This window comes from Rutidosis leptorrhynchoides, chromosome 9 (assembly GCF_046630445.1).
Source record: "Rutidosis leptorrhynchoides isolate AG116_Rl617_1_P2 chromosome 9, CSIRO_AGI_Rlap_v1, whole genome shotgun sequence".
NCBI classification, from domain to species: Eukaryota; Viridiplantae; Streptophyta; class Magnoliopsida; order Asterales; family Asteraceae; genus Rutidosis; species Rutidosis leptorrhynchoides.
The window spans coordinates 114,514,263-114,531,672 of record NC_092341.1 but is presented as its reverse complement, the minus strand read 5'-3'; the positions used below and the strand labels follow the sequence as shown (position 1 = coordinate 114,531,672).

General features: G+C 34.4%; 1 protein-coding gene across 1 annotated transcript; it reads left to right on the top strand.

Moving 5' to 3' along the window:
* Window positions 1-14,202: 14,202 nt before the first annotated feature.
* LOC139868340 (UDP-glycosyltransferase 85C2-like) lies at window positions 14,203-16,917 on the top strand. Its single transcript, XM_071856677.1, has 2 exons — window positions 14,203-14,662; window positions 15,865-16,917. Exons 1-2 carry the CDS (start codon window positions 14,203-14,205, stop codon window positions 16,797-16,799), a joined length of 1,395 nt encoding a protein of 464 aa, XP_071712778.1. The 3' UTR covers window positions 16,800-16,917.
* The last annotated feature ends 493 nt before the right edge of the window (window positions 16,918-17,410 follow it).

Genomic DNA, 17,410 nt, shown 5'->3' with positions numbered 1-17,410 from the left:
AAATGAGAAAAATAGATCTAGCTTCAAAGGATCCTTGGATGGCTTGAAAGTTCTTAAAGCAGAATCATGACACGAAAACAATTTCAAGTAAGATTTCCACTCGAAATAAGATTGTTATAGTTATAGAAATTGAATTAAAGTTTGAATATGATTATTACCTTGTATTAGAAAGATAACCTACTATAAGTAACAAAGGTTTCTTGATCTTGGATGATTACTTGGAATGGATTTAGAAAACTTGGAAGTAAACTTGTAATCTTGGAAGTATTCTTGATTTTATGAAACTAGAACTTTTGGAATTTATGAAGAACACTTAGAACTTGAAGATAGAACTTGAGAGAGATCAATTAGATGAAGAAAATTGAAGAATGAAAGTGTTTGTAGGTATTTTTGGTCGTTGGTTTATGGATTATATATAAAGGATATGTAATTTTGTTTTCATGTAAATAAGTCATGAATGATTACTCATATTTTTGTAATTTTATGAGATATTTTATGCTAGTTGCCAAATGATGGTTCTCAGATGTGTTAGGTGACTCACATGGGCTGCTAAGAGTTGATCATTGGAGTGTATATACAAATAGTACATACATCTAAAAGCTGTGTATTGTACGAGTACGAATACGGGTGCATACGAGTAGAATTGTTGATGAAACTGAACGAGGATGTAATTATAAGCATTTTTTTTAAGTAGAAGTATTTTGATAAGTGTCTTAAAGTCTTTTAAAAGTGTATAAATACATAATTAAAACACTACATGTATATACATTTTAACTGAGTTGTTAAGTCATCGTTAGTCATTACATGTAAATGTTGTTTTGAAACCTTTAGGTTAACGATCTTGTTGAATGTTGTTAACCCATTGTTTATTATAACAAATGAGATGTTAAATTGTTATATTATCATGATATTATGATATATAATATATCTTAGTATGATATATATACAGTTAAATGTCGTTACAACGATAATCGTTACATATATGTCTCGTTTCGAAATCATTAAGTTAGTAATCTTATTTTTACATATGTATTTCATTGTTAATACACTTAATAATATATTTACTTATCATTTAACATAATTAACCAAGTGTATCAATATCTTAATATGATTCATATGTACCTAGTAAGACGTTGTTATAACGATAATCGTTATATATATCGTTTTCGAGTTTCTTAAATTAATAGTCTCATTTTTATGTATATAACTCATTGTTAAAATACCTAATGAGATACATAGTTATAATAAAATCATGTTAACTATATATATAACCATATATATGTCATCTTATAGTTTTTACAAGTTTTAACGTTCGTGAATCACCGGTCAACTTGGGTGGTCAATTGTCTATATGAAACCTATTTCAATTAATCAAGTCTTAACAAGTTTGATTGCTTAACATGTTGGAAACACTTAATCATGTAAATAACAATTTCATTTAATATATATAAACATGGAAAAGTTCGGGTCACTACAGTACCTACCCGTTAAATAAATTTCGTCCCGAAATTTTAAGCGGTTGGAGGTGTTGCCGTATCTTCTGGAAATAAATGCGGGTATTTCTTCTTCATCTGATCTTCACGCTCCCAGGTGAACTCGGGTCCTCTACGAGCATTCAATCGAACCTTAACAATCGGTATCTTGTTTTGTTTAAGTCTCTTAACCTCACGATCCATTATTTCGACGGGTTCTTCAATGATTTGAAGTTTTTCATTGATTTGGATTTCGTCCAACGGAATAGTGAGATCTTCTTTAGCAAAACATTTCTTCAAATTTGAGACATGGAAAGTGTTATGTACAGCCGCGAGTTGTTGAGGTAGCTCCAGTTGGTAAGCTACTGGTCCGACACGATCTATAATCTTGAATGGTCCAATGTACCTTGGATTTAGTTTCCCCCGTTTACCAAATCGAACAACGCCTTTCCAAGGTGAAACCTTAAGCATGACCATTTCTCCAATTTCAAACTCTATATCTTTTCTTTTACTATCCGCGTAGCTCTTTTGTCGACTCTGGGCGGTTTTCAATCTTTGTTGAATTTGGATGATTTTCTCGGTAGTTTCTTGTATTATCTCCGGACCCGTAATCTGTCTATCCCCCACTTCACTCCAACAAATCGGAGACCTGCACTTTCTACCATAAAGTGCTTCAAACGGCGCCATCTCAATGCTTGAATGGTAGCTGTTATTGTAGGAAAATTCTGCTAACGGTAGATGTCGATCCCAACTGTTTCCAAAATCAATAACACATGCTCGTAGCATGTCTTCAAGCGTTTGTATCGTCCTTTCGCTCTACCCATCAGTTTGTGGATGATAGGCAGTACTCATTTCTAGACGAGTTCCTAATGCTTGCTGTAATGTCTGTCAGAATCTTGAAATAAATCTGCCATCCCTATTAGAGATAATAGAGATTGGTATTCCATGTCTGGAGACGACTTCCTTCAAATATAGTCGTGCTAACTTCTCCATCTTGTCATCTTCTCTCATTGGCAGGAAGTGTGCTGACTTGGTGAGACGATCAACTATTACCCAAATAGTATCATAATCACTTGCAGTCCTTGGCAATTTAGTAATGAAATCCATGGTAATGTTTTCCCATTTCCATTCAGGGATTTCAGGTTGTTGTAGTAGACCTGATGGTTTCTGATGTTCAGCTTTGACCTTAGAATACGTCAAACATTCTCCTACATATTTAGCAATATCGGCTTTCATACCTGGCCACCAAAAATGTTTCTTAAGATCCTTGTACCTCTTCCCCGTTCCAGGATGTATTGAGTATCTGGTTTTATGAGCTTCTCTAAGTACCATTTCTCTCATATCTCCAAATTTTGGTACCCAAATTCTTTCAGCCATATACCGGGTTCCGTCTTCCCGAATATTAAGATGCTTCTCCGATCCTTTGGGTATTTCATCCTTTAAATTTCCCTCTTTTAAAACTCCTTGTTGTGCCTCCTTTATTTGAGTAGTAAGGTTAGTGTGAATCATTATATTCATAGATTTTACTTGAATGGGTTCTCTGTCCTTTCTGCTCAAGGCGTCGGCTACCACATTTGCCTTCCCCGGCTGGTAACGAATCTCAAAGTCATAATCATTCAACAATTCAATCCACCTACGCTGCCTCATATTTAGTTGTTTCTGATTAAATATGTGTTGAAGACTTTTGTGGTCGGTATATATAATACTTTTGACCCCATATAAGTAGTGCCTCCAAGTCTTTAATGCAAAAACAACCGCGCTTAATTCCAAATCATGCGTCGTATAATTTTGCTCGTGAATCTTCAATTGTCTAGACGCATAAGCAATCACCTTCGTCCATTGCATTAATACACAACCGAGACCTTGCTTTGATGCGTCACAATAAATCATAAAATCATCATTCCCTTCAGGCAATGACAATATAGGTGCCGTAGTTAGCTTTTTCTTCAATAATTGAAACGCCTTCTCTTGTTCATCCTTCCATTCAAATTTCTTCCCTTTATGCGTTAATGCAGTCAAGGGTTTTGCTATTTTGGAGAAATCTTGGATGAATCTTCTGTAGTAACCAGCCAATCCTAAAAATTGACGTATATGCTTCGGAGTTTTTGGGGTTTCCCACTTTTCAACGGTTTCGATCTTTGCCGGGTCCACCTGGATACCTTCTTTGTTCACTATGTGACCGAGGAATTGAACTTCTTCCAACCAAAATGCACACTTTGAAAACTTAGCGTACATTTTTTCTTTCCTCAATACTTCTAGCACTTTTCTCAAATGTTCTTCGTGCTCTTGATCATTCTTTGAGTAAATAAGTATGTCATCGATGAAAACAATGACAAACTTGTCAAGATATGGCCCACACACTCGGTTCATAAGGTCCATGAACACAGCTGGTGCGTTAGTCAATCCAAACGGCATAACCATAAACTCGTAATGACCATAACGCGTCCTAAAAGCAGTTTTTGGAATATCATCCTCTTTTACTCGCATTTGATGATATCCAGAATGTAAATCGATCTTCGAATAAACCGACGAGCCTTGTAGTTGATCAAATAAGTCGTCAATTCTCGGCAGTGGATAACGGTTTTTGATGGTAAGTTTGTTCAACTCTCTGTAGTCAATACACAACCTAAATGTACCATCCTTCTTCTTGACAAACAAAACAGGAGCTCCCCATGGTGATGTGCTTGGTCGAATGAAATCACGTTCTAATAGTTCTTGTAGTTGGCTTTGCAGTTCTTTCATCTCGCTGGGTGCGAGTCTATAAGGAGCACGAGCTATTGGTGCAGCTCCTGGTACAAGATCTATTTGAAATTCAATAGATCGATGTGGAGGTAGTCCCGGTAATTCTTTCGGAAATACATCGGGAAATTCTTTTGCGACGGGAACATCATTGATGCTCTTTTCTTCAGTTTGTACTTTCTCGACGTGTGCTAGAACAGCATAGCAACCTTTTTTTATTAGTTTTTGTGCCTTCAAATTACTAATAAGATGTAGCTTCATGTTGCCCTTTTCTCCGTACACCATTAAGGGTTCTCCTTCTTCTCGTACAATGCGAATTGCATTTTTATAACATACGATCTCTGCTTTCACCTTCTTCAGCCAGTCCATGCCAACTATTACATCAAAACTCCCTAACTCTACTGGTATCAAGTCAATCTTAAATATTTCGCTACCCAGTTTAATTTCTCGATTCTGGCATATATTATCTGCTGAAATTAATTTACCGTTTGCTAATTCGAGTAAAAATTTACTATCCAACGGCGTCAATGGACAACTTAATTTAGCACAAAAATCTCTACTCATATAGCTTCTATCCGCACCCGAATCAAATAAAACGTAAGAAGATTTATTGTCAATAAGAAACGTACCCGTAACAAGCTCCGAGTCTTCCTATGCCTCTGCCGCATTAATATTAAAAACTCTTCCGCGGCCTCGTCCATTCGTATTCTCCTGGTTCGGGCAATTTCTAATAATGTGGCCCGGGTTTTCACATTTATAACAAACTACATTGGCATAACTTGCTCCGACACTACTTGCTCCGCCATTACTCGTTCCGACACCATTTGTTCCTTTCGTTCTGTTAACCCCTGGTCCGTAGACCTCACACTTCATCGCGCTATGACCATTTCTTTTACATTTGTTGCAAAATTTGGTGCAGAACCCCGAGTGATACTTTTCACACCTTTGGCATAGCTGCTTCTGATTGTTATTGTTGTTGCGGTTATTATTGTTGTTGGGATGATTGTTGTAGTTGCTGTTGTTGTTGTTGTTGTTGTTGGGCCGTTTGTTGTAGTTGCGATTGATGTTGCGATTGTTGGGATAGTTGTTGCGATTATTGTTGTAATTGCTGTTGTTGTATTGGTGATTCTTATCACTGTTTTCCTCCCACTTTATTTTGACTTGCTTCACATTTGCCTCTTTAGCCGCCTGTTCTTTAATTCTTTCCTCAATCTGGTTCACTAGTTTGTGAGCCATTCTACATGCCTGTTGTATGTAGGCGGGCTCGTGTGAACTTATATCTTCTTAGATTCTTTCCGGTAATCCTTTCACAAACGCGTCGATCTTCTCTTCCTCATCTTCGAACGCTCCCGGACACAATAGGCACAATTCTGTGAATCGTCTTTCGTACGTGGTAATATCAAATCCTTGGGTTCGTAACCCTCTAAGTTCTGTCTTGAGCTTATTGACCTCGGTTCTGGGACGGTACTTCTCGTTCATCAAGTGCTTGAATGCTGACCACGGTAGTGCGTACGCATCATCTTGTCCCACTTGCTCTAGATAGGTATTCCACCATGTTAACGCAGAACCTGTGAAGGTATGCGTAGCGTACTTCACTTTGTCCTCTTCAGTACACTTACTTATGGCAAACACCGATTCGACCTTCTCGGTCCACCGTTTCAATCCGATCGGTCCTTCGATTCCATCAAATTCCAACGGTTTGCAGGCAGTGAATTCTTTGTAGGTGCATCCTACACGATTTCCTGTACTGCTAGATCCAAGGTTATTGTTGGTATGTAGCGCAGCCTGTACTGCGGCTATGTTTGAAGCTAGAAAAGTACGGAATTCCGCTTCATTCATATTCACGGTGTCTCGAGTAGTCAGTGCCATTTCCTTCAAAATAGTCAAATGGAACAAGTTAATCATACAGAATATTAAGAGTAGTTAATAGTATTTTGTAGCATAATATGAACTCATTTATAAAAGCTTTTTCTTCATATTAGCGTTTTATAAGTTTAAATGCGGGTAGTACCTACCCGTTAAGTTCATACTTAGTAGCTAATATACAATTCAACTACTACAATTCTATATGAAAAACTGATTATAATAATATTTCGCGTTCAAACTTTTATACAATATTTTACAAACTTACAATACAGCTTATTTTACATAAAGCATGAAATATAGCACACAATAACTTTGATACAAGATAGTTGTGAAGATAATTCTAGCTAGTACACAAGTCGTTCAGCAAAGGCAATAAAGACACGTAATTCATACGTCCAGAAACAAGTCATGCATTCTGGTTTTACTAGGACTACTTCCCATCCTTGGTCTTGTGGAACATAACCGTTATGGCCGTTGATAAGACAGTGTGTTGTAACATCGTCAAAGGGACGAGGGTTACGTAATGACCAACAGTCTCGTAATAACCTAAAAACCTTGTTTCTCACCCCAACTACTGAGTACGTTACTTGTGGAAATGTTTTGTTTAATAGTTGTAGCCCGATGTTCTTGTTCTCACTTTGGTGAGAAGCGAACATTACTAACCTGTAAGCATAACATGCTTCTTTATGTTGCATGTTAGCCGCTTTTTCTAAATCATGAAGTCCTATGTTCGGATACATTGAGTCAAAATAATTTCTTAACCCGTTGCGTAAAATAGCACTTGGGTTCCCCGCAATATATGCATCAAAGTAAACACGCCGTAACTTATGGGTTTCCCATTATGATATCCCCCATCTTTCAAATGAAAGTCTCTTATAAACCAAGGCATTCTTGGAACGTTCTTCGAATGTCTTACAAACTGATTTCGCCGTAAATAGTTGTGCCGAAGAATTCTGACCGACTCTAGACAAGATTTCATCAATCATGTCTCCGGGTAGGTCTCTTAAAATATTGGGTTGTCTACCCATTTTGTGTTTTTATACTGTAAAATAGACAAGAGTTAGATTCATAGAAAAAAATACTTATTAATACAAGCAATTTTTACATATATCATAAAGCATAAGCACACTATATTACATATATTACACCACACGAATACAACTATCTTATTCCGACTCGCTCGTTTCTTCTTCTTCGGTTTTGGTTCGTTTTGCCAAGTTTCTAGGGATATATGATGTTCCCCTAATACTAGCTGTCGTTTTCCACAACGGTTTAGAAAAACCTGGTGGTTTAGAGGTTCCCGGGTCATTGTTACAACTTAAGGACTTCGGGGGTTGACGATACATATAAAGTTCATCGGGGTTGGAATTAGATTTCTCTATTTTTATGCCCTTTCCCTTATTATTTTCTTTTGCCTTTTTAAATTCAGTTGGGGTAATTTCTATAACATCATCGAAATTCTCGTCGGAATCCGATTCATCGGAGAATTGGTAATCCTCCCAATATTTTGCTTCCTTGGCGGAAACACCATTGACCATAATTAACCTTGGTCGGTTGGTTGAGGATTTTCTTTTACTTAACCGTTTTATTATTTCCCCCACCGGTTCTATTTCCTCCTCCAGTTCCTCCTCTTCCGGTTCTGATTCTTCTTCCGGTTCTGATTCTTCTTCCGGTTCCTCTTCGGAAACTTGTGAATCAGTCCAATATATATTCGACTCTTCGTTATTATTAGGTGAGTCAATGGGATTTGTGCTAGAGGTAGACATCTATCACACAATATCAAACATGTTAAGAGATTAATATATCACATAATATATACATGTTAATAATATATAGTTTCCAACAAAAATGTTAAGCAATCATTTTTAAAGAAAACACGGTCGAAGTCCAGACTCACTAATGCATCCTAAAAAACTCGATAAGACACACTAATGCAAATTTTCTGGTTCTCTAAGACCAACGCTCGGATACCAACTGAAATGTCCCGTTCTTATTGATTAAAAACGTTCCATATTAATTGATTTCGTTGCAAGGTTTTGACCTCTATATGAGACGTTTTTCAAAGACTGCATTCATTTTTAAAACAAACCATAACCTTTATTTCATAAATAAAGGTTTAAAAAGCTTTACGTAGATTATCAAATAATGATAATCTAAAATATCCTGTTTACACACGACCATTACATAATGGTTTACAATACAAATATGTTACATCGAAATCAGTTTCTTGAATGCAGTTTTTACACAATATCATACAAACATGGACTCCAAATCTTGTCCTTATTTTAGTATGCAACAGCGGAAGCTCTTAGTATTCACCTGAGAATAAACATGCTTTAAACGTCAACAAAAATGTTGGTGAGTTATAGGTTTAACCTATATATATCAAATCGTAACAATAGACCACAAGATTTCATATTTCAATACACATCCCATAAATAGAGATAAAAATCATTCATATGGTGAACACCTGGTAACCGACATTAACAAGATGCATATATAAGAATATCCCCATCATTCCGGGACACCCTTCGGATATGATATAAATTTCGAAGTACTAAAGCATCCGGTACTTTGAATGGGGTTTGTTAGGCCCAATAGATCTATCTTTAGGATTCGCGTCAATTAGGGTGTCTGTTCCCTAATTCTTAGATTACCAGACTTAATAAAAAGGGGCATATTCGATTTCGATAATTCAACCATAGAATGTAGTTTCACGTACTTGTGTCTATTTTGTAAATCATTTATAAAACCTGCATGTATTCTCATCCCAAAAATATTAAATTTTAAAAGTGGGACTATAACTCACTTTCACATATTTTTACTTCGTCGGGAAGTAAGACTTGGCCACTGGTTGATTCACGAACCTATAACAATATATACATATATATCAAAGTATGTTCAAAATATATTTACAACACTTTTAATATATTTTGATGTTTTAAGTTTATTAAGTCAGCTGTCCTCGTTAGTAACCTACAACTAGTTGTCCACAGTTAGATGTACAGAAAAAAATCGATAAATATTATCTTGAATCAATCCACGACCCAGTGTATACGTATCTCAGTATTGATCACAACTCAAACTATATATATTTTGGAATCAACCTCAACCCTGTATAGCTAACTCCAACATTCACATATAGAGTGTCTATGGTTGTTCCGAAATATATATAGATGTGTCGACATGATAGGTCGAAACATTGTATACGTGTCTATGGTATCTCAAGATTATATAATATACAATACAAGTTGATTAAGTTATGGTTGGAATAGATTTGTTACCAATTTTTACGTAGCTAAAATGAGAAAAATTATCCAATCTTGTTTTACCCATAACTTCTTCATTTTAAATCCGTTTTGAGTGAATCAAATTGCTATGGTTTCATATTGAACTCTATTTTATGAATCTAAACAGAAAAAGTATAGGTTTATAGTCGGAAAAATAAGTTACAAGTCGTTTTTGTAAAGGTAGTCATTTCAGTCGAAAGAACGACGTCTAGATGACCATTTTAGAAAACATACTTCCACTTTGAGTTTAACCATAATTTTTGGATATAGTTTCATGTTCATAATAAAAATCATTTTCCCAGACTAACAACTTTTAAATCAAATTTTATCATAGTTTTTAATTAACTAACCCAAAACAGCCCGCGGTGTTACTACGACGGCGTAAATCCGGTTTTACGGTGTTTTTCGTGTTACCAGGTTTTAAATCATTAAGTTAGCATATCATACAGATATAGGACATGTGATTAGTTGATTTTAAAAGTCAAGTTAGAAGGATTAACTTTTATTTGCGAACAAGTTTAGAATTAACTAAACTATGTTCTAGTGATTACAAGTTTAAACCTTCGAATAAGATAGCTTTATATGTATGAATAGAATGATGATATGAATATCATTACTATCTCAAGTTCCTTGGGTAAACCTACTGGAAATGAGAAAAATAGATCTAGCTTCAAAGGATCCTTGGATGGCTTGAAAGTTCTTGAAGCAGAATCATGACACGAAAACAATTTCAACTAAGATTTTCACTTGAAATAAGATTGTTATAGTTATAGAAATTGAATTAAAGTTTGAATATGATTATTACCTTGTATTAGAAAGATAACCTACTGTAAGTAACAAAGGTTTCTTGATCTTGGATGATTACTTGGAATGGATTTAGAAAACTTGGAAGTAAACTTGTAATCTTGGAAGTATTCTTGATTTTATGAAACTAGAACTTTTGGAATTTATGAAGAACACTTAGAACTTGAAGATAGAACTTGAGAGAGATCAATTAGATGAAGAAAATTGAAGAATGAAAGTGTTTGTAGGTGTTTTTGGTCGTTGGTGTATGGATTAGATATAAAGGATATGTAATTTTATTTTCATGTAAATAAGTCATGAATGATTACTCATATTTTTGTAATTTTATGAGATATTTTATGCTAGTTGCCAAATGATGGTTCCCACATGTGTTAGGTGACTCACATGGGCTGCTAAGAGCTGATCATTGGAGTGTATATACCAATAGTACATACATCTAAAAGCTGTGTATTGTACGAGTACGAATACGGGTGCATACGAGTAGAATTGTTGATGAAACTGAACGAGGATGTAATTGTAAGCATTTTTGTTAAGTATAAGTATTTTGATAAGTGTCTTGAAGTCTTTCAAAGGTGTATAAATACATATTAAAACACTACATGTATATACATTTTAACTGAGTCGTTAAGTCATCGTTAGTCATTACATGTAAATGTTGTTTTGAAACCTTTAGGTTAACGATCTTGTTGAATGTTGTTAACCCATTATTTATTATAACAAATGAGATGTTAAATTATTATATTATCATGATATTATGATATATAATATATCTTAGTATGATATATATACAGTTAAATGTCGTTACAACGATAATCGTTACATATATGTCTCATTTCGAAATCATTAAGTTAGTAGTCTTATTTTTACATATGTATTTCATTGTTAATACACTTAATAATATATTTACTTATCATTTAACATAATTAACCAAGTGTATCAATATCTTAATATGATTCATATGTACCTAGTAAGACGTTGTTATAACGATAATCGTTATATATATCGTTTTCGAGTTTCTTAAATTACTAGTCTCATTTTTATGTATATAACTCGTTGTTAAAATACCTAATGAGATACATACTTATAATAAAATCATGTTAACTATATATATAACCATATATATATCATCGTATAGTTTTTACAAGTTTTAACGTTCGTGAATCACCGGTCAACTTGGGTGGTCAATTGTCTATATGAAACCTATTTCAATTAATCAAGTCTTAACAAGTTTGATTGCTTAACATGTTGGAAACTCTTGATCATGTAAATAACAATTTCATTTAATATATATATATATAAACATGGAAAAGTTCGGGTCACTACAAGCCCATCATGGTCTTAATACACTTTATAATCACAAGTTTAGTGTGTTTTCATACCCATTTAACAACCTAGGTCACCCAAGACCCATTCGAACCATTTCAAGGTCAACACACCCATTTGGGTCACCCATAACTCAAATGACACCCACTAACATTAACTACAAGTGTGCTAGTGATTTACTAAGCCTTTAAGACCCATTTACACACTTTGACTTTTCAAAAACCCTAGGTTAGTCATCTTTGAGTCTTCATGACCCAAAATTACCCAAAAACCCCCAAATCACTAACAAATGGGTTTTATACACATCACTAACCCAAACCCTAACCCTTAAACAATTAATAGTAAGGAAATCAAGGTTAAGACTTACCAACATAATCACCACGTAGCTAGAGACTAGATGAACAACTTTAAAACGCGCGCTTTGGCCCGAAACTAGCTTCTTCCTCTTTGGATTGAGCTTTCTCACACTAGAACCCTTTTCTCTCTTTAAAATTGAAGTGGAAGAGGATAAGGTAGATGAAGTTGGTGTAATGACACCCACCAACTGATCTCTAGGCCTTTAATTCATCCCCCAAGTGAAATTACCAAACTACCCCCTTTAGATATCTAAAAGTGAGACAGCTGGTCCGCCAGTCCATCTGGACGGCGTCCAAATTGCTGGACGGCGTCCCACCTCTTTGGACGGCGTCCCAACCAACTAAGAAAAACTGGTTCTTACATTTTTGTTTGAACATAACACATTTTTGTTCGAATAGAGTCATTTTTGTTCGACTTGCTAATGTTTCAATTGGAAATTTTTTGTTAGATTTGCTCTTTTTTGTTCGGATTCAAGAGTGTAGAACAAAGTGTAGAACGATCAGTACACAAAGTTATTCGAATCGAGCTTTTTTTGTTTGACTTCAGGGTTTTGTAGAACAAAAACGTGATTTCATATGCATCTCAAAAATTGTTCAACTAGCACACTCATCATTTTTTGTTGGACTTGCTAGTTGTCAAGGATTCTTCTAAATCAAACAGTTCTCATTAGATCCCTTAACTATATATATATATATATATATATATATATATATATATATATATATATATATATATATATATATATATATATATATATATATATATATATATATATATATATATATATATATATATATATATATATATATATTGGTAGGATCAAGAGGGAAGTAACCAATCGGGGGGAAGCAAAATCCTTTTTTTTTCATTTTTTGAAAAAACTTTGTTCACGAACATTATAGATTGGATGAAAATATGAACATTTAATAAAGACACTTTGTGATAAATGTTTTTATTTTGGCGGGAAAACGCTCGAAGAACTAATATATAACAATTATCGTGTTTTTCGAGCGTATGTTGAGGTTTTAGATATTAGGGTTTATAGGTTTTAGAAATTTAGGGTTTAGAAATTTAGGGTTTAGGGCTTAGATTTAGGGTTTAGATTTAGGATTTACATTGAGTTTTTAACACGAACGGTTTAGAGTTTAGGGTTTAGGGTTTAGGGTTTGGTGTTTTGGGTTTATGGAATAAACCCAAAACACCAAACCCTAAACCCTAAACTCTAAATCGGGCTAAATTTTACTTCACAAAACATGAAGAAAAAAAACGTTAACATTCTTCACGAACAATATTATCTTCAATGTTATTTTTGTCGATCGTTTTTCCGCCTAGATAATAACATTCATCACGAAGTATCTTTTCTAAATGTTCATATTTTCGTGTGATCTTGATGCCTGAAAAAAAAATTCCAAAAAAACGAAAAAAAAAAAAATTTACTTCCCCCGCTTTCCCCCGATTGGTTACTTGCCCATTGATCCTGCCCATATATATATATATATATATATATATATATATATATATATATATATATATATATATATATATATATATATATATATATATATATATATAGCATAATAAACGATTGATAAGTAATGTGATGGAAAATGTTTAAAGTTGGGGAAATGTAGAACGAGTAGACATTGACGGATGATTAGTGACATGGTGCCAATGGTGCGATGAAATTGGCGAGATGATTGGCGGCTAGAAGACATTTCTATTGAGAATACTCTAATAGATTAACGTATGCAATAAGTAGTTGTACTTTTTATGTTATACTCTCTCCGTCCCATATTAATAGTCTACAGACAAAAAACACACAGTTTAAGGAAATGTTATAAAAGTACTGTACTTTCTGTTTACTTTCCAGTTTTACCCTTACATTTTCTTTCTCCTTTAATCCTATCCACATATATTAGGGCATAATAGAACTTAAGATTTTTATTCTTTTCTATTTATTAAAATGGACTATTAATTTGAGACATCTCAAAATGGAATATGTAACTATTAATATGGAACGGATGGAGTATATGCTTAAGGCTACTAATTTCAAGTTTATTAATGCCAACTTGGAGACGATGTGAGAGGTAACAATAAGATAATACTGTCGGTGTATATATTAATAATGTGTGAATACATGATAACAAACCATTACTCTTTGAGTCCTTGTAACAGCTACTACGTATCCCGAATAACCCAAACAGTGAAAAAACCTTTAATAACTTTTATTAGTGACAATGTGCATTCAATTAGCTTTTCTATAGTCTATATAATTGCAACAACAGAGGACATCTTTTCACACACCCAAGCAATCTCCTACCTACACTTCTGAAAACAGACCCATAATTGAGATGAAACCACATGTGATATTTGTACCATATCCGGTACAAAGTGTCATCAAATCAATGTTGAAACTAGCAGAGCTGCTTCATCATAAGGGGTTCCGGATAACATTCGTCAACACAGAGATCATCCACAAGCGTTTTCTTGAATCGGGCGGCCCACATTGCCTTGACGGATCACCCGATTTCCAGTTCAAAACTATTCCTGACGCTAGTTCCGTAGATGACGCACTTCAGCTTTGGAATGCAGTTGAAACTAAATTCTTGGATATTTTTCTTGATCTTGTGACGTCACTTCCAGATCCACCAACTTGTATTATTTCAGATGGGCTTATGTCAGCTTTTACTGTTGATGCCGCACAAAAAATGAATGTTCCGGTAATGCTCTGCTGGCCTATAGCTGCCTGTAGCTACATGTGTTTTTACCAGATGAAATCTTTAGTCGAAAAAGGTGTCATACCACTTAAAGGTTTGAACTTTTAATGTACCAAACTTTACATCAAATTCAATTATGTTCATTCTAAGTTTAAAATTTTGAGTCGAACACCAAGCGTCGATTAAGTGGCGACTTAACTCTTTTAATATAATTATCTACCGCTTAGAGTCTAAATTGAATTTCAGGCGGGTTTTTAAACCCATGAAAATTTGATTTTATTATTTTCATGGCGTCTCAATTTTATTTTTAATTTTGTTTTACTATTTTTTATTAAAAAAATACAAAATTTTCCTAGTTATTGGCGGAGGTCCACTCGGAAGCAATCTCTTTATCCGACGAATAGAGAGACGGATGACTTTCTCTACTTTTGAGAGTGTTTGACTCTAGGTGGAGAAATGACTTGTTTAATTCTCGGATAGAGGAAGGATTGTCTACCTCTCACCTCCCCATACACCACGTATTGAGTTTTATTGTTGTTGTTGTTGTTGTTTCAAACGTTAATTTTTGCTGTTGTATGTATCTGATGACTCAAACTTCATATGATAACGATAAATAAAAGTGGTGATTATACATCAACAAACCACATAAGTTTATCCTTTTGTTACATATGATTTTGTAGGCCACTTAAATTTATAATTTTTTTATTTTATACCAGATCAGTCTATAGAACCAAAAGAAAAAGGAATAAAAAAAATACAAATTACCATGTATATGTTAAAAGGGAGGTGACACCACTTTTTGATCCATTTACACCTGACTTTTTGATCCATTTACACCTAATTATTTATTATACCCTTAATTATAATTAGAATAATAATATAAGTTTAACTCTTCATGTTTATAATTGTGATTTTATGAGGTAAAAGTGTGCGTAGATAAAAAAAAAATGGTGTTTAATATTATTTATATGTTTTTTTTTTCAAATACACAAGTTTTTTTGCTTTATTTTACATTTTTGATGAGTTTTTATGCATGATTTGAAATAAAATGAACAAAGTACAAAATTGGACGGGCTTATAAGACATTTTAAAATATGTTTGACCTAAAAAAAATAAATTGATAAAGTGGTCTCCTTGTATATAGTCTCTTAAAAGTTTGATATACATAAAATAAAGCTTGCTACATACAATAGAATTTTGAGTAAAGTTGGTTAGATGAATTTACAAGCACTTGACCTTTCTATTTTATGTATACATTATCTTATTTAATATTTGTTGTGAAATGTGAATATGTAGATACAAGTCAAGAAACACTAGAAAAAACTCTTGATTGGATCCCAGGAATGAAAGATATACGTATAAGGGATCTGCCAAGTATGGCTTGGACAAATCCACTCGGAAAGTTCTTTACTTTCGCTATGGAAGCCGCACAAAGATCTCACGAAGTTTCACGTAATATCATCCACACTTTCGATGAGTTGGAGGGTAGTATCGTTGAGGCTATTTCATCGATGCTGTCTCATGTTTACACTATTGGCCCACTGCAGTTACTTGTTGATCAGATACCCAAAGAAGAAAAAGAAAAAGAGCAATCGAATTTCAATGGCTACAGTTTATTTAAAGAAGAACCAGAATGTCTGAAATGGCTCGAATCCAAGAAACCAAACTCTGTCATTTATGTGAGTTTTGGGAGTTCGGCAGTAATTTCAAGACAAGACCTTATAGAATTGGGTTGGGGACTTGCTAATAGCAACCATTATTTTCTTTGGATAATAAGATCTGATATGGTTATAGGGGAGTCTGCAGTTTTGCCACCCGAATTTGCGGACCATATAAAAGACAGAGGTTATATAGGAAGCTGGTGTCCACAGGAAAAGGTGTTGAACCACGGTTCGGTTGGGGGGTTCTTGACTCACGGTGGATGGAGTTCAACCATCGAAAGCTTGACGGCTGGGGTCCCAATGATATGTAGGCCTTTTGTGGGGGACCAGATGCCTGATTGTAGGTACATATGCAATGAATGGGGGGTTGGATTAGAGATGGAGGGTAATTTGGAAAGGGAAAATGTTGAAAATCTTGTAAGGGAGTTGATGGGTGAAACGGGTCAAAAGTTGAGAAACAAAGCAATGGAGTGGAAGGCTAAGGCCCAGATTGCCACCGCGCCTAATGGCTCGTCTGCTTTGAATTTCGAGAAACTTGTGGAGGAAATCGCTATGCTATCAAGTAACTAGTTATCGGTCGCTAAATGTTTCATTTAATTAATAAAGTCGTCGTGTACTTAACTTTTTGGATGCTGTGAAGTAGTGTTGGAATGTTAATTCTGGTGATTCGAATGGTTATCCGAGAAAGTAGGAGTCATGTAGAATATATTTTGGATCATGAGATACATGGACCACCAGTTGGTAGTTAGTAAGTTTACTATTTCAATGGTTCATGATGTGCTAATGAGTTAAAAGTGGTGATCATATATTATATATAAGCTTAGTTATCAGAACTTGATCAAATCATTTGCATATTGAAAACAGTTGCTTAACATTTTTTCTTTGTTTTTTTTTTCTTTTCGAAAAAACGAATACTCATATAGAAACGAGACCGTTTTCCAAAAGAAAGCGCCCTCAACTTGAATACAAAAGGAAAAGTGGAAAACGGAGAAGCTCGCAACTGGAAAGCAACATTATAAACAAAACTATCTATTAACGAGCCCCCTAACAGTTACATCCAAGATTACAGCCACTGGCGGATCTAGACATCGCATTGACATCGCATTGAGTGGTAGCACTTAATAATAATAATAATTTTTTTTTTTAAAACATATCTTCATTTTATTAATTACAACTGATAA